The following is a 23,266-nucleotide window of genomic DNA, read 5'->3' as shown; positions in this document are numbered from 1 at the left end:
TATTTATAGTAATTTTTAAAAATTGAATTCTACTTACTGGACATGCATCTCTGCACTTGAAAGTTAACATATTAAAAGCATTTTTTTTTCTTCCTTGGTTTTCTTGTTCATGTGGATAACCCAGAGAATGCCTGAGTCTAAGGTGCCATCCTCTGAGAATCATCGCCCAGAAATGTGCTCTAGCTGCAGTGTTCCTCTTCCCATTGGAGACAACAGCTCCTCTGGGAGTTGTACCAGCAGTCCACAGAGGATAGTTTCTCAACCTTCTTCTGTTGAGAACCCATTGGAGAACCAAAAAAATGATCAGAATAATTCAGATTTTAAGATCTCTGAGACAGATACACTTAAACCATCACAAAATTATCAGAATCTGCCTTCATCTCCACTTCTGGTCCCCCAAGAATCTTTGGCCTCTTCACAGGTCAAGGAGGATTTACCTCCAGAGTCTTCAGCTTCACAGCATGGACAGGATGCCATCCTCTATCTCCAGACACAAGTGGCTGAGATGTCCCGAGTGATACGTGATCTGCAGTCCAGGAGTTGTTTCAGATTTCATCATTCTAGGCCAAGTGAGAACTCCTCAGTTCCTTGGGACATCACCTCCAAGGAAGAGAATTTATCCACAGTTGAAGAAGAAGTAGACTGCAAATCCCCCTCAGCTGATGACAAAGGACAGCCAGCTGATCCCAGTCAGACCAGTTTCACAGGTCTTTTGAAGAGAATGGAACAGAGAGGTGTTATAAAGAGAGTAACATTACAATCTGAAGCAGAGTCATGTGACGGGAAACCTGATTATGTGACTTCTAAGAAACGTCTGGTTCCTCCGCTGCATCCTCTTCTGAGAATTGCCACCACTGAGGTTTTTAAAGACCCTGCTGATTGCCATCCTTCTTCTTTCATGGGACACAGGGTATATCCTGTGGCCAAGGATACCTCTCCTTTTCAACCAAATCCTCCAGCTGAGGGTCCCATTGTAGAAGCATTAGAGCATAGCAAAAGAGGAAGCACAACATCTCTTCTAGACTCTACCTCAAAGGAAATGGAGGTCATGGGTTGTAGATTTTACCATGCTGCTTCCATTGCAGCCCGAGCTGCTAGCTACATGGCCTATATGACTCAATATCAGCGTAAACTCTGGGAAGACATGGAGGATCTGGTCCATGACCCAGAGTTTGATCGTGGAAAAGCAAGATGTATAATATCTGATGGTATGGATGCAGGCCTTTGGCAGCTTTGTACTACTAGGGACATAATGGACTCTGTAGTCAGAGTTATGGCAATGGCAGTCGACTACAGAAGGCAAGCCTGGCTCCGACTTACATCTCTCACTAAGAAAACCCAGGAGAAGATCTCACACTTGCCCTTTGATGGCACTTCCCTCTTTGGACAAGATGTGAATGCTGTTGTTGCAGAAGAAAACAGTATAAAAGAAAATGACTATAAAGACCACAACAAATATTATAACCAACATCGATACTTTTATAGTCATGATCAGAAAGCACATTATCACAATAGAGGGTACTCCAAAGGGGATTGGTACAAACCCCGAAACCACCCCTATAGATATAGAAAAAAGGGAGAATCTCCAGAACGCCATGGATACAAGAATTAATAGCCTGTTTGTTTAGCAGTATAGCCATCCAACATCCTAAGTATTTTACTTGCTCTTCCTGACTTAAACAGATCTACATGTAGGAGGTCACCTCAAAAACTGAATGCATGTATGGAATTGCTTTAGCTTACATTTAAATTCTAGACTGTTGGAATGAAGTATATAATAAAATTATGCTTATTGACCAAGTGAGCAGTGGAGACTTTTCATCTAAGTAGGGTTGGACAAAGATTTACCCATTATTTCTGATTCAAAGTAAGTACAGAGGAAGGTACTCAGGAATCGGAATCCTCTTGTGATCAAAGAAAAATATAAAGATTTATTCCTCAGGAAAATCTTGTTGGTAAATTGAGGACCAGCAGATTTATGGCCTGGAAATAACCCACTACTTACCAGATCTCTGTTTAACACAGAGGCAAATCCTTCATTTTTAGGTTATCAGTGCTTCCTTGTTCAGGCTTTGCTTGTCGGATCTTTACAAAATGACAAATCTTTTTATATCAGGATGAACTCACTGAGTGCATACAACTCAAGCTCTGTGAGACTTCAAAATCAACCATGAAGCTGTATATCAAGAACTGGAATTCAAGTCAAATTTTGCCAAATCTAGTTTGCTTCCAGTGGGATGACTAGATGTTACAGGCTTACAGTGGGCACCAGCTGGAAAAAGACTTTTCTACCTATAATGTCTAGAAATTTCACAGTTAACTATCTTCATCAAGACTGATTGCTATCATACCATTACCACTCCAAGTTACATATGAGAGCATTCTTAGTTGTTGTCACTTATAAGCATCTGACCTATCAAACTCGTATCAATCACCAAGCTGTGAGACCCAGTAATGGTGTTCTCTCAGGATAATCTGGACCTTTCACCAAGATGACCTTCTTAAATCCACCTTCTAAACAGTTAAATTTTTTAAGCTTGATAATTCATCACACTTTAAATACAAAACAAGATATGTATATTAGTGACTGGAAATAAAGGATGTTACACCATCCAGGCATGCAAATCTGAACTCTAAAAAGAGCAAGAATTCCAAACATGCCTGACAATCCAGTTCTCTTACTGTAATAAAGAGGAATGCCATCAATTGATGCTATTGAGAAATCCATAAGTTTTAGACTATAAATGTTGATGTAGTAAAGAGAACATCTCACACAGTTCTGTTTCTGGATATCTATTTAAATGATATATCCTTTAATGATTTCTTAAAAATCTGAAATCAAGACTTCAGTGACATGTTCTTTGTTTATTGTTCCCTTAACCTAGTCAGACTTTTACCATGAGAGACGACCTTGGTTTAATTAATAGTTCTCCACTATCCTGGAACTAGCAGCAGATACCTCAAATACATGTCTCACAGTATCTTTTCAATCTCAAGGGAGTGGCTGTACTGTATACCAGCCCTTAGATCCTTGTCTTCGCAGCATGACTTCAGAAATGGAGAAAATTGTCAAGTTTGAGGGGTCTGAATACATGACCCAGTATTACTTGCTTGGCAGCCAAAATAGTTTTTTTAAATTGACAGTCTTATAACTTTGTAACTTGTTTGTCAAACATCTGCATCTTTTTATCTGCTTGATCGAAATATTTTGGGTCTACTGTTAGTGGAATATAACACTGTTTTAGGATTCATGTGGTTTCAATTTCTTGCCATAGTTCTTGCACAATGGTAATTGACGGTTTTCCTGGAGCCCCACTTTTTAATAATTTATTGCAATCTCATTCTTTCTCTCCATCATAACCATATTCAGCACCATATTTGTGCTATAGAGGTTGAAGAGGCAAAAATCCCTACTTGAAAGAAGTTATTTACTTAGATACTTTGAGCGTATTGTTTTAGTCCTATTTGTAGATTAAGTCTAAACTACAGTCTTGAGATCATCATCTTGCAAGTTTGGTCATATCTACGGTTCATATTTACCTTTATATTTCTGAATTTCCACAAAGTTTTACTTCTACTACTTTAGATCCATGCCAGTGCTATAGGAACTGTCTTTCCAATTGAACTCTAGAAGAGCATTAATTAACTGCCTATAAAGAAACAGGGGCCTAAGAAATTATACAAAGATTTTAATAATACATGATATGTACTACACCAGTAAAGTAGTCTTATGTGCCATCAACATGGGACTACAGTTTCTTCTGTGAAAGGACTAGTCACTGGAGAGAGAGAGACCTTGGAATTGTTCTGTATGTCTGCACATAGGTGTTCCAAATTAGCTAAGGCTACTTCAGACTGCTCCCACTTTTCCTTTCCTTCCTTGAATTAAATCCTCGGCCACAAACTTGATTTTTGAGGTACTCTTATTTTCCAGAAACCAAGCCAAACTAAATGATGCTTTAAGTATGATTTTCTGAAATTGTGTTGGCACTTCTGCTTAATATGCTCCTCCTTTGTAATTTTTTATTGTGGTTAAAAGAAGACAACCTAAAATTTACCACCTTAACCATTTTTAAGTGTATAGTTCAGTAGTAGTGTTAGCTATATGTACATTGTTGTGAGTAGCTCCTCCTTTCTTAAATATTTCTAAAACAGCATTGCTATTCTCTTTCTCCCATGTTATGTTGCTCAGTAATAAAGCTGAAAACATTGCTTTATCACTCTCTAATTGCTATGTCCAAGTCTCTCCAGGGGATTTTCCTACAAGTAAAAAGGTATTTAGAAATTACTGAATTTTGGTAATCAAGTAGGTAACTTCTGAAGGGATTTGACAATTGAGTGGGGATAGGATCAAGATGCTATAGAGTTGGGACAGTTTGTAGTTATAGATTAGTTTCTTGTCTACAGAAGAAACATCCTTAAGCTGTTTGATTTTTGTTATTTTAAAATCTTTCCCTGACATACTTGAATGATGATGGTGTTATGAAACTAAAAATGAGGACTTAGTCCGGAGACAACCCCAGTAGCGTATGGAACTCATAATTAGATAAGTTTTCATATTGTGCCTGTGATGTGCAGAGCCTGTGACAAAATTCTCCATTAGGCTAACCTCTTACGTTTAAACACTTTTAGGTTTTCTGGGAGGCCTTGGAATAATTGTAAGTTAATAATTTGGTATTCTCAAAAGGAATGTATCTAATGATCCTTTTTCTTCAAAATGTTATTTCTTGACTAGACATAAAATATATGTGGACACAATATGATTTCTTGTACTTACTGTGTATGGAGAAATACCGTTTCCATTAATTGTTATATGAAGTGCCTTTTTAAATTTCACACATGTTTAAAAGTTAACATTTTGATGTCTTGCATATGTTGCTGGTGGTAAGTGAATTTTGTACAGTGATTTTTAATCTTGTAGTTTATTCATTTGTACAATTAATTGCACTATCTAAATGTACTCTCCTTCTGAATGTTGTTTTTTTTTATAGCACTGTTTATCCATTTCAGAAGGTTGTAGGGTATGTCCCTCCTTTATTTAGTACATTTTAGTTAATAGTGATTGGCTCAGTATTTTGGGCATTAAGGCAACTTTGTTTTCTATCTGTAGATTGTAGGCTTTCTGATTGAGTCATTTGTCTCCTATCTAGCCATGGTAACACAGCTTATATTTGACATTAGGAAAAACTAGTAAATTTGCTGACACTTTATCTTTCTATTTTTTCTTAAGACTGTGTGACAGCTTCCTTATCATTGTAATTGCAATTTAAACTTTTAAAAATTGTGTGGCAGCTTCTTTATCAGTATAATTTCATTATTTACTTAGTCCTCAAAATTGCATTTGAGAGGAGCATAAACTCTTTCAGGCTACTTGGATACTATTTAGTATATCACATTAGTACTGTACTGAGTAATCTGATTAGTAATGTCTTTGAGGTCCCAATACATACAGGATAAACTCTCAATTACCAAATACAAGGAGGTTGGAATAGGCACAGTCCAGAATCCCTTCTAGTTATAAAATTGGATACAGAGTTGAATGACATGATGAACAGCATTAAATGCCACATTCAGTATTCTTGAGGATGTAATTAATTGATTGGAATTCTAATGAAGGGCCGAAATTATGGATTAGATCTTTGTAGAAAGAGTTTTAAAGATTGCAATAACTGAAAACTTTTTTAAAAATGTGAGGCATATTTTGCCCGTGATTTGCACTATTTAGGTTCCATCATATTTTGAAATTTATAATTTTTTACCTAATGTTAACCACAAGTCCAATTGTCATATCTGTATGCATTGGCCAGATCCATTCTATATAGTTTTTCATTAGTGGATACACTTAACAAAAATATACAGGTGGAAGTTATCAGTAAGCTGATGATCACTGCATTGAATGAAAATATTTTAGTTGTTTTTTCCAGATAGAACAAGTTTTGTAAGCCATTAAAATGTCCTTAACGGAATTTCCCTTCCTTGGTGAATGATGAGAATATTGTTTTATTAAATCTTTTTTCTCTTATTGATTAGTGGAATGATATTTTTGTACTACTTGGTCTTTTCATTTGCTTGATTTTATATAATGAAAACTTTTTTATAGTAGTGTTTGATACCATTGAAGTATCTTATTACTGGAAATTATGTTTGCTTCCAGTTGGCTATCACTGGAAGCAATCACAGTCCAACCATGACCTTTTGATGGTAGCATATCAGTTAGTTCATTCTTTGTATTGATCTTTTCTTCTTCTTTATGTAACACCTCTTTCTACAGTGGTATCTGATTTTCTTAATCTCTTTAATGTAGATTATATTTTTCATTCTACCCATAGAATTAGCCAGGATTTTGATGTGGCTTTATGTTTGTATTTTTAAATATAATGCCTTCAGCATTATTGTAAGAGATTTTCTAGTTTTCTCTTATAATGTCTTTAAAAAAAAAGTAGTGAGTCCAGTCTCTTAAACTACTCCCTATCTATTGAACCTTCATTGGTTTTTAATGCTTTCTTGTTTAATGGTAGTATTATTTTCTCATTTCTATATATTCTTCATACAAATGTATTATTACATATAGCTTATGGTCACTTGCATCTTTTCTCTGTATAAAGATTTTAGTCCCTTCACCATGAATTTATAGTACAGTTCTGAGATGTGTACTGTATCTTAAAGTTAGCCAGTTTTCTCTAGGTCTTAAGGGCTTTACTGGTTTTGTTGAGGTAACTGTCCATTTCAAATGGTCTATTAGACTTTCTGATGCCTTGTTAAGAATTCAACAAGAGTTCTCAGGTTGTCTGTACTTTTAGGACTTAGGAGCTCTCTCAAGTTGTATTGAGTTTTCAGATATTCCTGAATATATTCCTTGGTAGAGGTGAAGTAAGTGCTTTATATCTTGTAATAATTTTAAAAATTTTCCTCTGACCTTAAATATTTCAAGGGTTAGTATGAGTTTTGTTAGTTGTCCCTTTGTAAGACTAACTTTGAGATGCTATTTTCCCCCAGGAGCTATCCTATGCTTTCTGTTGTTGTTTTCCCCCCCGGCCCATAAGCGTGGTTCTATCACAGCATTCAATTTTAAGGGCTATAATTAGACCTCTTGTTAACTCCCATTTTTATTTATGATGACTATGTTTCACAATACTTTCATTTATAATGTAGTAATGTGCTGAAATAACTAGTTGGTTTGTGGTCAGCTTTATCTGTACTTATTTTAATTAGTGATGCAACAATGATGTAAATGATGGGGGAAAACAATTTTTGTCACCAGTTTTAAATTTTCAGTTCTATTTTTAAAACATTTATTTACATTAAGCTTCATGCTGTTAGGTGTGCAGACCATTCCTTTCTGTATTGGGTAGAATATAGTTAATTTGTAATAGTCTCATTTAGAATCTGAGCACAGAGTTGCATGCATGTTGGTCTTTGTTTAATAGCTTGTAACAGCACCGATTTTACTTTTGGCAAAAATATATTTTGATAGATCTTGGAAGCACCTTGATAGCCTTGAGTCTAATTGTCATCTGCCTGAGAAGGAAGTAGAGGAGAGAAACTTCACTTATAGAACTTATATTTACTAGACTGCTAGTTGCAAGGCACTTGAGGTAGACGTTCATCCTTATTTTGCAGATGAGGAAATGAAACTTACCAATAAGCCACTTGCTCAAGCAGTGGAACTGAGCTTTGAATTCTATTCCTTCATAGTCTCAAGTCAACATTCTACTAGGCTGCCTCCCTATGTTTTTCAAGGTCCCACTCAGATCTTACCTCTCTGATTAGCTAATTTGAGATACACTAATCTTTGTCTTCCATGATATACATTAATCTTTGATATATACTAGTATTTGTAATTGTCTGTACTCTCAACCCTTAGTATTTGATGCCTTATATTAACTAATTCCTGGTTATTTCGCTTGTCAGATAAAAAACCCTAACATCTTAGTTTTCCCATTGAAGTTTTACTGTACTAGACTAAGATTATTCTTGATGCATAGTCATTGGCTTCTCTTTCATATGTTGCTTATTTGCATCATATTTATTTTCAGCACTGATTGTTTAAGTCAGGGGTGGGGAAAGTCTGGCCCTGGGGCCATATAAGGCTATGAAATCATTTGGTCTGGCTTTGCCAAGGCATTAGTGGTGAATTAATTAAATGTTTGGCCAAATAAAGCAGGCTAATTTTTAAGTTGGTAATTTTGTATGGCCCGAGACATCCAAATGGCCCGTGGCAGAAAAAAGGTTCTCCACCCCAGGTTTAAGTAATGGTTCTTACTGCTTTTTTTTTTTTCTTTGTTCTATCTTTTTTGTTTGTTACACCCATTTTGTTTGAGATGTACACTTAAACATTTTTTTTACTGGTAACTTGAGGATAATTGGCTTAATGGAAAGAAGGTAGAATGATGCAAAGCACATGGTATTTGAATTCCAAACACCTTGACCTGAGTATTAACAAGTCACTTATTTTCTGAGCCTCTGTTTTTCTACTTTCAAGTGAGGTAATGCCTAGAAGTACTTTGAAAACTCGAAAGCCCAATATAGATTTTCTTCAGTAGTTCTGCTATTTCTGTCCATATTGGTAGATTTCTTGTTACTGTGGGATGGTATTGGATATAAATACAGATACACTTTAAGATGTATTTAATAGCATGTAATAGTTTCGTGTCATCAGATCATGTTCCTCTTGTTTTCAGTTTTTTAAGGCTGAATTCAACTATATTGCAAGCCCAGCAATGGACTGTCATTGAAAGACATTTAAAGTAAAATAGTCTCTTTTCACAAGAGCAAGCTAAGAAATGTTCATAATAAACAATAAGAAAAAATTAAAGAGAATGTAGAATGAAGAGCTAGGATATGTAGGTACGTGTACACAATTTTTAATGGATGGTATTTTGTCATTTTGTGTCAGTGTTGAAAACAATAATCTTTTTATTTGTTAAACATCTCTTTCAATAATTGCCATGTGCAGGCGAATGTCTGGGGATGCTGGGAGTTAACACATTGTGGACCAGTAGTTTATTGCTAGCTTTACCCAGTGGCCAGATAAGTTTCTATTGAACGAGTACAAAAAAATGTTTTACAAAAATGTTAAAGGCACGCTTTAAAATTAAATACCCATTGCGTTTTGAAGTTATTTATTACATGTGCTTACAAGCTAATATCTTTTTAAAGTATGATTGGCCACGAGCCTTAGAACAGAAGGCATGAGAATTCTCGTGATCCGTCTGCAATGTGTTAAGAGATGTTATATTAAGAGAAAGGAATACCAATACAGTGTAATTATCCTGTTTAGAGGAATGCCTGTGATGAAGTTGGGACAAAAGAGAGATTCATCTGGAGGGTCAAGGAAGCTTTTCTTACCAAATTCTTGAGCTGAAGTTTGGAACACGATCAGAAAAGTGTTAGTTGGACTAGTGGAGAATAGGAGCAAGGCCAGGATTTTGATGTGGCTTTATCGGGTGAAGGAATCAGTGTGTGCAGGGCATGGGAACATTGTGTTTCTGGTTTCTGAATTGTAAGAAACGGCCCTTAAGAGGCCAGAATTGGAGGAGATTAAGCTGAAGGAAGAGGATACATTACCCATGAAAACATTGGTTCCTATCTATTCAGAGTACACTGTTTGTGTAGCCTTTACTTGTAGAAAGTAAAGTCTGTCTAGAGGTTGATTTGTACTATAGTCCACTGTAGACATCTAGAGCAATTATTTTTCTTCCTGAGCTGAGCCAAAGGAGAGCTCTCAATCAGTGCACCCCTAGCCCTAGGGACAGCTCAAGCATTGAAATAGAACTGAGATAGTGGTAGAGAATAGCTTTGAAGATAAACAGGATAATGTCCCTGAAGTGGAATGTGACATCCCATTATGGGTGTATAGTTGCATACTTTAGGATCGTCTATTGGCAGTATATCCTCAGAGTAGCTAAACGTGGGTAATTTCCCTGTATGTTGGCTTACAGATCATTTGTGGGTGGACTTGGGGAAAATGAAGAAATTTCTAAAAAAAGTTGCTTCATTGTAGTTATGAGGTATTGTATTGAAGGAAGGACCTGTGAACTTCGTGCAAGTGTTATCTCCAGCAGCACACAAAACACATTTTGTCAACTTCCTGTTGGTTTTTTTCTCTGGTTTGATTTTCTTGCTGCTGTTGTCACTTTCACCTATTCTCTCTGCATAATTCATCCTTTTTTTTTCTCCTGTGCCAGAGGTAGAGCAGTGGCACTCAGGATTAAAATGACTCTGCTTTGCTTTGCTTTATATTCAGAGATATTTTTTAATTCCTTTAAGTTCCAAAGTTACATTTATTTATTTATTTTTGTCCTATACTGAAGGAGAATCAAAGTCATCCTTCCTAGGAGGGATTTTTATACATATAGATATTGGCAGTTTACCCAAAAGACAATACAGGAAGACTCTTATTTAACAGGCTCAATGGTACTAGCCTTTTTAACTTACTAAATTACTTTACAGAATGGGGTATAGCTGTATGTATGTTTTAAAATTTGTTCATATAAAGTAGATGAAAAAAATATAAAGTAGATGTTCTGTGTACTTTGTATTTGTAAACAATAACCATTTGGAGTAGGAAGGAGATTGCTTTGTACAAAAGGCTTGTTTCCTGGTTCCAAAGCTTTGCTGCTGGAGATGGTAAATAAATATTGTACTGCTTTGCTGTGTTTATTTCTTCTGCTTTATCTGTATTTGAATATAAAATTCTTGAGGAAAATTGTTACTTTTCAAAATGTTTTTTGGGATGTGACTTGAGTTCATGAGTTGGGCAGAAGAAACTTCTGGTAAACAGCACTTCTAGGGGTGCAAACTTCAGACCAAACTATGGACCAAAGCTTTAGGATGGGCAATTTAACTTTGTATGAAGTAATGCAATTTCTGGAATTCCGTTCAAGTGCGCTAGTCAGGTGGATAATACAATTTGCAATGTTAATTTATGCCACTTTTGCAGTTAGTTGGTTGCTCCGTTGAGCTTTTTTAAAATTGGGATCCCTTACATAGAAGATAAAGATGTGGGAGGGAATAGTCATCCTCCAATAGGTGCTCCTCTGACTAATCAGTGCCAGCTGACACTCAAAGATATCCTATATAATAAAAGGCTGATATGCAAATCGACCGAAGAGCGGAGCCACTGGTCACTATGATGCGCACTGACCACCAGGGGGCAGATGCTCAACGCAGGAGCTGCCCCCTGGTGGTCAGTGCGCTCCCATGGGGGAGCGCTGCTCAGCCAGAAGCTGGGCTCACAGCTGGCAAGCGCAGCAGTGGTGGCGGGAGTTTCTCCTACCTCTGCGGCAGCGCTAAGGATGTCTGACTGACAGCTTAGGCCCACTCCCTAGTAAGCCATCAGTCGGACATCTCCAGAGGGCTCCCGGACTGCAAGAGGACTCAGGCCGGGCTGAGGGACTCCCCAGAGTGCATGATTTTCATGCACTGGGCCTCTAATATTGCTTTATCTATATTCCCTCTCCCTTTCTTCACCACCCTCCTTCCTCCTACAAGTTTCATCTTTTTTTATTCCTGGCTTTTTTAGTAGCCAAAAAGTGCCTTGGTGAGTCAGGGAACTGGGTTGTTACATCACTTCTCTGGATAATAACTGTTTTTACAGTGTTTTCTCGTAGAGAATATCATCTGCTATGGTACATAGAGCAGAATTATTCTGCTTCACAGAGTGGTCCAGTGACTGTATTCATATTTTTCATTAAAAAATGCTTAATTTTTATCATTTTTGTTAGTTACTCAAGAACTGAAGTATTTTTTAGAGATTAGTAATAATGATTTTAAAATATAAATCATTTGCCTATCATAAAAAAGCCACAATATGATCTACTGCGCCATAGCCGGTTTGGCTCAGTAGATAGAGCACTGGCCTGTGGACTGAAGGGTCCAGGTTCGATTCGGGTCAAGGGCACATGCCTGGGTTGCGGGCTCAATCCCCAGTAGGGGGTGTGCAGGAGGAAGCTAATCAATGATTCTCTCTCAACATTGATGTTTGTATCTCCCTTTCCCTTCCTCTGAAATCAATAAAAATATATTTTTTAAATGATCCACTGCCACAAGCTGTTATAAAATAATTTCTCCTGTACAAGACCCACTTTTCTACTGATTTTCTAGAGATTGCTTTACAAAAGCAGAATTGCTACTCCTCTATTTTCTTTGATTTGATCTTGGCAAATATTTCTAGAAAACCGATTTAGCTAGTTATGGCAATAACAAATGACTTAGAGGCTCAACTTTTCGGTTAGCTGATGAGTGGAAAGTAAAGTGAAAGATCTGCCTGTATTTAATATTTGAGAAAGTTTGGATGCAGAAATTCTTACCAAAACATTACCAAACTAAATTCTACAGTAGATTGAAAGGATCATACAACATAATCAAATGGGATTTATTTTGGGGATGTAAGGATGGGTCAACATTTGCAATCCATCCACATGAACACCACAGTGAAAAAAATGAAGGATAAAAATCATATACAGAAAAAGTTTTTGACAAAATTCAACATACATTTATTGTAAAAACCCTAAACGAAGTGGGTATAGAGAGAATGTACCTCAGCATAATTAAGGCCATATATGATAACCCCCCCCCCCCCAGGTAACATAATTAACAGTGGAAAGTTGAAAGCTTTTCCTCTGAGATTAGAAACAAGACAAGGATGCCACTTTTATTTAACACTAGAGGCTAATGTACGAAATTCCTGAAAGGGGCTCGGCCCTCGCAGCCCCAGCTTCATCCGGAAGGTCGTCTGGACGATCATTCTGCTGTTCAGTCTAATTAGCATATTAGCTCTATTATATAGGATAGTATTGGAAGTCCTAGCCAGGGCAATTAGACCAGCAAAGAAAAGGCATCCAACTGGAGATAGGAAAGGAGGAAGTAAAACTCAAAATTTGCAGATGATATAATACTATATAGATGGCCCGTGATTTAAGATGGTTTGACTTACTATATTTTGACTTTAGGATGGTGTGAAAGTGATACACATTCAGTAAAAACTGGCTGGGCTAAGCTATGTTTGGTAGGTTAAGTGTATTAAATGCATTTTTTACTTATAATTTTATCCACTTAAGATGAGTTGATTGGGACATAACCCCATTATAAGTCAGGGAACATCTATATATTGAAAATCCTAAAGACTCCAGCAAAAAACAGGACTAATAAATGAATTCACGAGGACAATTATGTAATACCATAACCAATAAAGGGAAAAAAAAAAGAAACAGGAACACAAGAGTAGGATTAGACTCTCAAGAAATGCATGTAACAGAGCTGATAAAAATACAAAATAATTATGTTTAAAACAATTAAAAACAAAAACAAAAAATAAGCTCATATTCATAGTTTTATGTATTTACATAAAAGTATATTTGTACTGACTTACATCTCTTTTCCCTGTACCATAATAAATCAGACTTAATTTAATCATAAAAAATAAATGAATTCATTAAAGTTGCAGGATAAAAAGTTAATATACAGAAGTTTTATACACTAATAACGAACTATCAGAAGAAGAAATTAAGAAAATTCCATTTATAATTGCATCAAAAAGAATAAAATACCTAGGTATATATTTAACCAGGGAGATGAAAGACTTCTACACTGAAAAGTATAAGACATTGGTGAAAGAAATTAAAGAAGGCACAAATAAATGAACAGATAATTTCGTGCACATGTATGGGAAGAATTAATATTATTAAAGTGTCCATAGTATCCAGTGCATACACATATTCAATGCAATTCTTATCAAAATTCAAACAGCATTTTTCACAGAACTAGAACAAATCTAAAATTTGTATGGAACCACAAAATACCTCGAATAGCCAAAGCAATCTTGAAAAAGAACAATGTTAGAGACAGCACACTTTCTGATTTCAAACTATATTACAAAGCTATAATAATCAAAACAGTATGGTTTTGGCATAAAAACAGATACATAGATCAATGGAACCAAATAGCCCAGAAATAAACCCACATATATATGTCAATTAATTTATGACAAAAAAAAATTTCTTTAATAAGTGGTAGTAGGAAAACTGGACAGCAACATGCAAAAGAAATGAAACTAGACCACTATCTTACACCATGCACAAAAATTAACTCAAAATGTTTGATTACAGACTTGAATGTAAAACCTGAAACCATAAAACTCCTAGAAGGAAACAGGCCCCTTGACATCAGTCTTGGCATTTACTTTCTGATCTGACTCCAAAAGCAAAAATAAACAAGTGGGACTATATCAAACTAAAAAGTTGCACAGCAAAGGAAACCATCAAAATGAAAAGGCTGTCTACTGAATTGGAGAAGATATTTGCAAATTATATCTTCAATAAGGGGTTAATATCCAAAATGTATAAATAACTAGCAAAAACCACCAATTCAATTAAAAAAGGACAGAGGATATGGACACTTTTCAAAGAAGGCTTACAGATGAACAACAGCCACACTAAAACATGTTCACTATCAGCGAAATGCAAATCACAACCACAATGAGCTATTACCTCACTTCTGTTAGAATGGCTATTATCAAAATGACAAGAAATAAGTGTTAAAGAAGATGTAGAGAAAGGGGAACACTCATACACTGTGGGAATGTAAATCGATGCAACCACTATGGAAAACAATATGGAGAGTCCTCAAAAAATTAAAAATAGCACTACCATATGACCTAGCTATTCCACTTCTGAGAATTAGAGAAAAATAAAACCCAAAAAAATACTAATTAAAAAAGATATATGCACCCATATGTTCATTGCTACATTGTTTATAGTAGCCAAGGTATAGAAACAACTTGAGTGTCTATTGATGGATGAATAGATAAAGAAAATGAAATAATACTAAGTGAAGTAAGTTAGACAAATACTGTCTGATTTCACTTGTATGTGCAATCTTTAAAAAAATGAAAACAAAATGTAGATACAGAGAATGAAATAATACTAAGTGAAGTAAGTTAGACAAATACTGTCTGATTTCACTTGTATGTGCAATCTTTTAAAAAAATGAAAACAAAACGTAGATACAGAGAACAGGTTGGTGGTTATCAGAGGGGAAGGGGTTGGAGGATGGATAAAATGAGTGAAGGGGCTTCAATTGTATGGTGACAGTTGTTAACAAGACTTATTTTGGTGATTATTTTGTAGTGTATACAAAGATCGAATTGCGTCATATACTTGTAACTAATATAGTGTTATATACCAATTTTATCTCAAAAATTAGTATAAAAATAAGAAAAATATTTGAGAAAATTATTCAAGAGACCTTCTTTGAAAAGTTTTATAAAACAGTTTATAGCCAGTTTTTTCAGCATTCAATACCAGTTTGTAATACCAAAGTGGGGTTGGCAAGCATGTGGTACTTAGCTTTCTATTCTATAATACATTTCAGGATTGAGAGTGAATATTTCATGAAATAGGCATTTGTAGATGAGTATTTAAAGACAGTCCACTCATAAAGTCTTTTCAGTATGCATTCATCAAGACTAGACAAATGAACAGAAATTCAGGTTCTAATAAAATGTCTTTGTGACATAATTAGTTTCCTTTTGAATAAATCTATTAAATATTGAGAAATTACATTTGTGATTGGAAAAGCTAATGATTTTGCTTTCTATATTTAAAATCCACACCAGAAAAGCAGTAGGTCAGGTCTAAGTTGAATAATATTTTTTAAAAATATATTTTATTGATTTTTTATAGAGAGGAAGGGAGAGGGATAGAGAGTTAGAAACATCGATCAGCTGCCTCCTGCACACTCCCTACTGGGTATGTGCCCGCAAGCAAGGTACATGCCCTTGACCGGAATGGAACCTGGGACCCTTGAGTCCGCAGGCCGACGCTCTATCCACTGAGCCATACCGGTTAGGGCTAAGTTGAATAATATTTTTAAGTTTTAACTTTTAATTTGACTATATGTACTTTTAATATTTTAAATACATTTTAAAATACAAATCCATACATGTGCTTTGGATTTTTTAAAAGCATATATGTAATTAAAGGAAAATACACATTTATAAGAATGTTTTAGTTAGCCAAATGCATTTTGCTTTAAAATAGTAATGGTGTTTGACATCAGAACTGTGTAAAAATATTTACCCAGTAACCATTAACCATGTTGAACTGAAAATGACTTGCCCTAATTCTTGCTTACTATCTATTTCTGTTATGTTTGTAAAATAATATAACCTAATCATTGCATTACTAGAGACAAAAATCTAGAGGAAAAAAATACAATTTACTAACAGATTATGTTCCTTCTAAATACAAAATTTTCATCTGTCTTTATGAAGGGTATATGTTAAATGTAGTTTTATAAGGCATAAATTAGTGATTTAAACCAAATCCATTACATTTTCAAACAAGAGATTGAGATTCTCAACAGTTTTTGTCCTTATACAATCTTGTTCATTAATAAGTGAAATTTTGTTTATTTTATTACATATGCTGATTGTAGAAATATAGAAAATAGAATTAAAAAAAGAGAAAACTCTCCAGACAAAAATAACGATTAACGTTTTTATTTATACTTGCTAGATTTTACTATATATTTTTAAAAGAATCATTTTTACTTTTAAAAAAATAGGTTTTTATTGATTTCAGAGAGAGGAAGGGAAGGTGATAGAAACATTAATGATGAGAGAAAATCATTGATCAGCTGCTATTGGGGATCGAGCTGGAAACCCATGCATGTGCCCTGACCAGGGGTCGAATCATAACCTCCTGGTTAGAGGGTTGACACTCAGCCACTGAGCCACACTAGCTGGGCTCTAATAGAAAAAAAATTAAAATTAATATTTTATTTATTTATTTAAAAAAATTTAGGTTCACAGCAAAATTTAGACATGCATAGCTTTCCCTGTTATCAACATCCCCCAGTATAGTGGTACATTTGTTATAATTGGCGAACCTACATTGACCCATCATTATCACCCAAAGTCATTAGAGTTCACTCTTGTAATTCTGTGGCTTTGGACAAATGTATAATGATAGGTATCCACCTTTATAGTATTATACAGAATACTTTTACTGCCCTAACATTTCTTTGTACTTAGCTAATTTACCCCTCTCTCCCTTCCCACAAAGCCCCTGGCAACTACAGATCTTTTTTACTGTCACTATAGTTTTGCCTTGTCCAGAATTCCATATAGTTAGAATCATGCCTTTTTAGATTGGCTTGTTTCCTTTAGTGATATGTATTTCCGTTTCCTTCATGTCTTTTCATGCCTTGATAGCTTGTTTCTTTTCAGCAAGAATAATATTTCATCACCTGGATGTACCACAATTTATTCATTCACCTACTAAAGGATATCTTGGTTGTGTTCAAGTTTTGGCAATTATTCATAAAGCTGCTAATTATACTAGTACAAGTTACTTCACCCCTAACTATTGCTTATTTCATTTGCACGTTTTTCTTAGGAAGATCATATCATCTGTGAACAAAGAGGGATTTATTTCTTCCTTGATTTGTGGTTTAGTGTCTGACATTGACTTGGGAAAATTCTCAGTTATTATTGTTTCACATATATTTGTTCTATCCCTTTTTTCTTCCATTATTCCCATTATGCATATATTATATCTTTTGGAATAGTTTTTGGATATTCTGTTGCATTTTTTAGTATTTTTTCTCTTTGTTTTTCAGTTTTACAAGTTTCTGTTGACATATCCTTAAGTGCAGAGTGTGCAGTAGCAAGTCTATCAAAGCATTCTTCATTTCGATGAGAGTACTTTTTAAAATCTCTCCAGATTTCTCTTTGGTTCTTTCTTAGGATTTCCATATCACTTACATTACACATCTGTTCTTGCATGTTGCCAGTTTTCCATTAGAGCCCTTAGCATATTAATCAAAGTTGTTTAAAATTCCTGATTTGATTATTCCAGCATCCCTGCCATGTCTGCCATTCTGTGCTTGCTCTGACTCTTCAGACTTTTTTGCTTTGTAATTTTTTCTTGAATGGTGGACATGATGTACTAAGTAAAAAAACCTGGTAATTAGGCCTTTAGTAATGTAGTGGTAAGGTATGGGAGAAGTGGTGGCATTCTTTAATCCTGTGATTAGGACTTCATCTTGGTGAGCCTGTGTCCTGGGACTGAACTTCAGCAGTGCTTCTGAGTCCCTCCCCTCAGTGGGGCAAGCTAGTTAGAGGGGCCTGGATTTGGTTTTTCCCTTCTCCTATGTGGAAAGCTGAAGGGAGTTGAGGTTGGGTATTTCCCTTCCACCAGGTTTGTTAAGCTCTGATAAAACTCTAACAGGTTAGACTCTGGTAAAAGTTTCTCTTGAGCACAGACCTTGTTAAGAAGAGAATGATCTGGCATATTCCTCCCAGCTATTGGAAGCATGAGGGGATTTTTGTCCAGTCTTCACTGTGAGAACCTGGTAGAACTCCTGCAGGTAAATTCACAAAAGTGTGAGGGTTCCCCATGACTGGATCCCCCTGTGATTCTTTGTATCTACCCCTTCCCGGCCCCCCTTCTGCCTGCCCCCCCACCTCAGTACTGTCACCTCACTTTGATGAGTCTAAGAGATGTTGACTTACCAGTTCAGCTCTTTGCTCATTGTTAGGATGGAATGGCAACTTCTACGCTCCTTACATGTTGGACTGGGAACTGGAAGTTAGATCTACTTTTTTAAATCAATAGTTTCTCTTAAGTAAATATGGTTCTGGCATTGCTGAAAAACTAGAGCCAAGAATGTTTGTACTTTTTTACTGTAAATTAATGGCTTGATGGCATTACCTTATAGACTCAGCACAAAGCGATGCCAAACTTTTCAATATCCAGATGATTATAAAGTAAATAAAGATGAAAAATGTCCTACCAGCTAGTTTATCTAACTTTGAAAATAAAGGTGCTGGTGGATGATTGGCTGAACTACAAAATAACACATGAAATATAAAATACACAAGACAGTTTCTTAGAAATTTGTTAGTGTTAAAGGTAAGTAGTTCTTCAGTGCAACAACTCTTGTAAACGAATATATGTTATCCCAAAGCTAAATTGGTTAAAAGGAATGAAAATTGTTTTTTAATTATAGGGTAATGTTAAGCATAAAGACCATATTGACCATCAGAAGGATAAAGTTGCCTTAACTCTGGCTCGTCTAGCCCGCCATGTTGAAGTGGAGAAACAGCAGAAAGAAGAGAAGAATAGAGCATTCAGGGTATGTGGCTATTTTAATTGGTGTTTTACAAAATTATAGAATTGTTTATAATAAATTTGTAAAGAGAAATTTGTAATAAATGAATAATTGAATCCATGTTCAGCATGGATTCTAGACATCAATTTAGTAGAAATTCATAATAGCTTTTTACATCTCTGTTTTTAGTTTGATGGATTCTGATCATATATGTATATAGGACAAAAAGGCTTACTTTAGTGGATTTTATTTTTGGGAATTAAAAATCATTTGATTACTCAAAGCAAATGAGCAATTAAAGGGTTTCTGGTTACTTTATCACAAGAGTGAAAATTGTTTATCAGGTTTGTATGTATAAGCTGTTGAAAGGTTATTTTCTACTAAATAGAGTCAGTCTACTTTCTCAGATTTCAGCCTGTCCTTTCAGATTAAATCAATTACTAAAAGAAAGAAATTTGAATCAGGGTTATAGAAGAGCTGCTATGTAGAAAATGAAGCCTAATTTAGAATCTCGTGGGATATATTTTCCTTGACTTGCTTTAGAAAGATCCAAATGAAATTATTTATAAAACTCCCTCAATATTGATAAATGTCTATTAGGAGTAGAATGTTGATGCGTTGGGTGAAAAAATAAGCTTCATAGTAGGATTTTAAAAATGGTAATTGAAATCAGGGCTCCTCCAACAGCTATTTTAGCAAGTCACTTACCTTTTATTGACTTTGGGCTTCAATCTGTAAAGGGATAGAGTTGGAGATGATCTCCCAGGTTGGGATAAGTTCTATGATTTTATAATCTTAACATCTGTTTTTTATTCTTTCATTACTTACTCATTGGTTATTATAAAGGAATGTATATATTTCTATAGCTTGTGTTTTAGTATATCCTAATTTGATATAGAATAAATTAATCTTTAAATTTAGAACTAGGTTTATTTGGAGACATTAACTTTATTATGTAATACCAATTAAATTAGAGCATAGTCTTCTAATTGTATATTTAAAATACTTAAGGGAGAGTGATATTTTAAAAATAGGATTATTTATTTTCTGGCAGAAACATGATTCAATTTTAAGGAAGATTCTTTCCCAAAACTGTGTTAAATGTGTTGCTTATGGGTCATGGGGAAAATCTCTTTGAGAGAGAAATGATTTGCGAGCTGTCCTCCCATTCTGCAGATTTCCTGAGTGATGCTAGCTTCTTTTCCCAGGCAATGTTAATGAACACATCCTATATAATAAAAGGGTAATATGCAAATTGTCTCCTCTACTGGGAGTTCAACCGGAGTTCGACCAGGGGGCGGGGCTGGCCCGCCAACTGTCTGGGGCCCCTCCTTCCGGCTGGCCCGGCCAGATCGACCCCACTTGTCCAAGAATTTGTGCACCTGGCCTATAGTCCTATCTAATAAAAGAGCAATATGCAAATTAACCATCACTCTGCTACACCCACAAGCCATGCCCACAAGCCAATCAGGAGTGAGTATGCAAATTAACCCTAACCAAGATGGCTGTGGCCACGGAGCAAGCAGGAGGGAGGCTTGGGATTCCCCGGCGATGGAGGAAGCCAAGCTTTCCACACACCCTGGTGGGCCCAGGCCTCCACTCAAGGCTACAATGTTTCAATTATAGAAGATAAATAAATCCTAACTACACACACACACACACACACACACACACACACACACACAAACACACACAAATGACGGCAGCCACGGAGCTGGAGAGAGCAGGAGGCTAGGGTTGCCCCCGGCGATGGAGGAAGCCAAGCTTCTGCAGCCCTGGCCTGTCTTGGCCTCCACTTAAGGCTACCAAGTTTCAATTATAGAAGATAAATAAATCCCAACAGAAATGGCTGCCTCCACGGAGCGAGCAGAAGGCTTGGCTCCACTCTAGGCTACAAAGTTTCAATTGTAGAAGATAAATAAATCCCAGATACCAAGGCCTCTGCTTGGGTCGCCAGGATGTGTGGCTGGCCTGCAAACCACCACAGGCCCCTTGCCCAGGCCGCCCCATGCCCCAAGGGAACCCCCACCCTGATCCGGGACACCCTTCAGGGCAAACCAGCCGGCCCCCACCCATGCACCAGGCCTCTAATCTATCTAATAAAAGAGTAATATGCAGATTGACCATCACTCCAACACACAAGATGGCTGCCCCCATGTGGTCAAAGATCCTGCCCCCATGTGGACACAAGATGGCCAGCAGGGGAGGGCAGTTGGGAGGGACCAGGCCTGCAAGGGAGGGCACTTGTAGGCGATCAGGCCGGCAGAGGAGGGAAGTTGGGGGCGACCGGGCCTGCAGGGAAGGGCAGTTGGGGGGTACCCAGGCCTGCAGGGGAGAGCAGTTGGGGGTGACCAGGCCTGCAGGGGAGGGCAGTTAGGGGCAAACAGGTTGGCAGGGGAGCAGTTAGGCATCAATCAGGCTGGCAGGGGAGTGGTTAGGGGGTGATCAGGCTGGCAGGCAGAAGTGGTTAGGGGCAATCAGGAAGGCAGGCAGGCAAGCAGTTGGGAGCCAGCAGTCCTGGATTGTGAGAGGGATGTCCGACTGCCCGTTTAGGCCCGATCTCACTGGGATTGGGCCTAAACGGGCAGTCGGACATCCCTCGAAGGGTCCCAGATTGGAGAGGATGCAGGCTGGGCTGAGGGACCCCACCCCCACCCCCCATGCACGAATTTCGTGCACTGGGCCTCTAGTAGATAATAGAACTTTCATGACGATTTCAGAATCTTATAGTCACTATGACAACCAAGGGTTTTCTTAAGGAAAGTTTTCACCTCCATCTATGTAAGTGTTCATTCGTTATATTAAAGGCTTTACCTTAGCATTGAAGAAAGTTTTTTGAAATTTTTGTTTAACCAACTGTAAAGAATAAATTTATGTTTTCTAAGAGAAGCTGATCATCACAGATGTTTTACCTCATTGCTTGCTATCCATATATGATTTTTTTTGTGGTTGTTCCTATTTGGTTCTCTTTATGGATAAGTTTGTTTTTTTTAAACTAGATGACAGAAAACAAAAACCAACTATCCAGAAAGGAAGATAGTGAAACTGAAATAAAAATAATTCTTGCCCAGCCGGGTGTGGCTCGGTGGTTGAGCATCAACCCAGGAACCAGGAGTTCACTGGTTCAATTCCCTGTCAGGGCACATGCCTAGGTTGCAGACTCAGTCCCCAGTGGGGGGCGTGAAGGAGGCAGCCAATCGATGATCCTCTCTCATCATTTATGTTTCCATCTCTCTCTCCCTCTCCCTTCCTCTCTGAAATCAATTTAAAAAATTAAAAAAAAATAATTCTTGAAAAATTCTAGTGGTTGATAAATAACTCAGACTAAAAATAGATAATATTTGTGAATGGTGTCTCCCTATTAAAGTGGATTGTCCGTCTTCATGATGTTAAAGGAAAGAAAAAGAAAATTCATTAAAATCTTTGTTGGATAAATCACTTTCAGAAATAATGTGCTGTGCTGACTAGATAACCTGCCACCAGCTTAGCTTATTGGTATTTCAGGAGTTAAGATGACGTGCAAGAAGTGATGTAACCCTAAAGTTTGTGGAAGTAACTTTGTGATATAGAAAAAAGGGTGGTACATTTGGAGATGATTTCAGCCAGCAAACGTTTTTTTAGCATTGACTTAGGCCACAGAGTTAAAATTCTGTTGTGAGAAATGGCAAAGAACATTTTTTTTAAAACTTAAAAATAAATTATTGGCATTGTTTAAAATAAGTAGGCTACTAGCTGGCATGCAGTAATATTTAACACCAACATGGTAATTTAATTTAAGAGTTTTTATTGTGATAGATTTTTATAAGGAATGTCAATATATCATGTTTAATTTTGTAAATAAGAAAAAAATTTTTATAGCCCCCTGGAAGTTTGCCATATTGTTTTCTTTGGATAGACTATCTTGGTTTCCCATAGTGTGTTATTCAGAACACTGATCCTGTAGGATACACTTTGAAAAAAAGTAATAAGTGATTTGCTAAGTTGGGATACTGCATACTCTATGAATGAAAAATCACAGGCACATTATAGTACCTTAAGGCTTTGGAAGTCCTGCAGTAAAGGAACCTTTTAAACTTGATATTAAAACCAGTCTTTCTATACTTACTTAAGTTGATACAGAGCATTTTTTAATATATATATAACGCATATT

The 23,266-nt window shown here is 36.4% G+C and overlaps 1 protein-coding gene across 2 annotated transcripts in view; it reads left to right on the top strand.

Annotated features, from left to right (window-relative positions):
- The window catches only part of ZNF451 (zinc finger protein 451), a 96,525-nt gene that overhangs the window by 11,432 nt on the left and 61,827 nt on the right, over nucleotides 1–23,266 (top strand). Inside the window, exon 4 of one of the 2 annotated variants that reach the window (XM_079780762.1) lies at nucleotides 19,015–19,140. In XM_079780762.1, coding sequence (XP_079636888.1) covers nucleotides 19,015–19,140 — 126 coding nt within the window. Of the gene's footprint in view, nucleotides 1–124; nucleotides 8,305–19,014; nucleotides 19,141–23,266 lie in introns of those variants that run through there. The other variant, XM_079780763.1, reaches the window with a different exon arrangement.

This window comes from Cnephaeus nilssonii (assembly GCF_951640355.1).
Source record: "Cnephaeus nilssonii genome assembly, chromosome: 9".
Lineage (NCBI taxonomy): Eukaryota > Metazoa > Chordata > Mammalia > Chiroptera > Vespertilionidae > Cnephaeus > Cnephaeus nilssonii.
The sequence above is the reverse complement of the archived record's forward strand: the minus strand, read 5'-3'. Positions and strand labels throughout refer to the sequence as shown.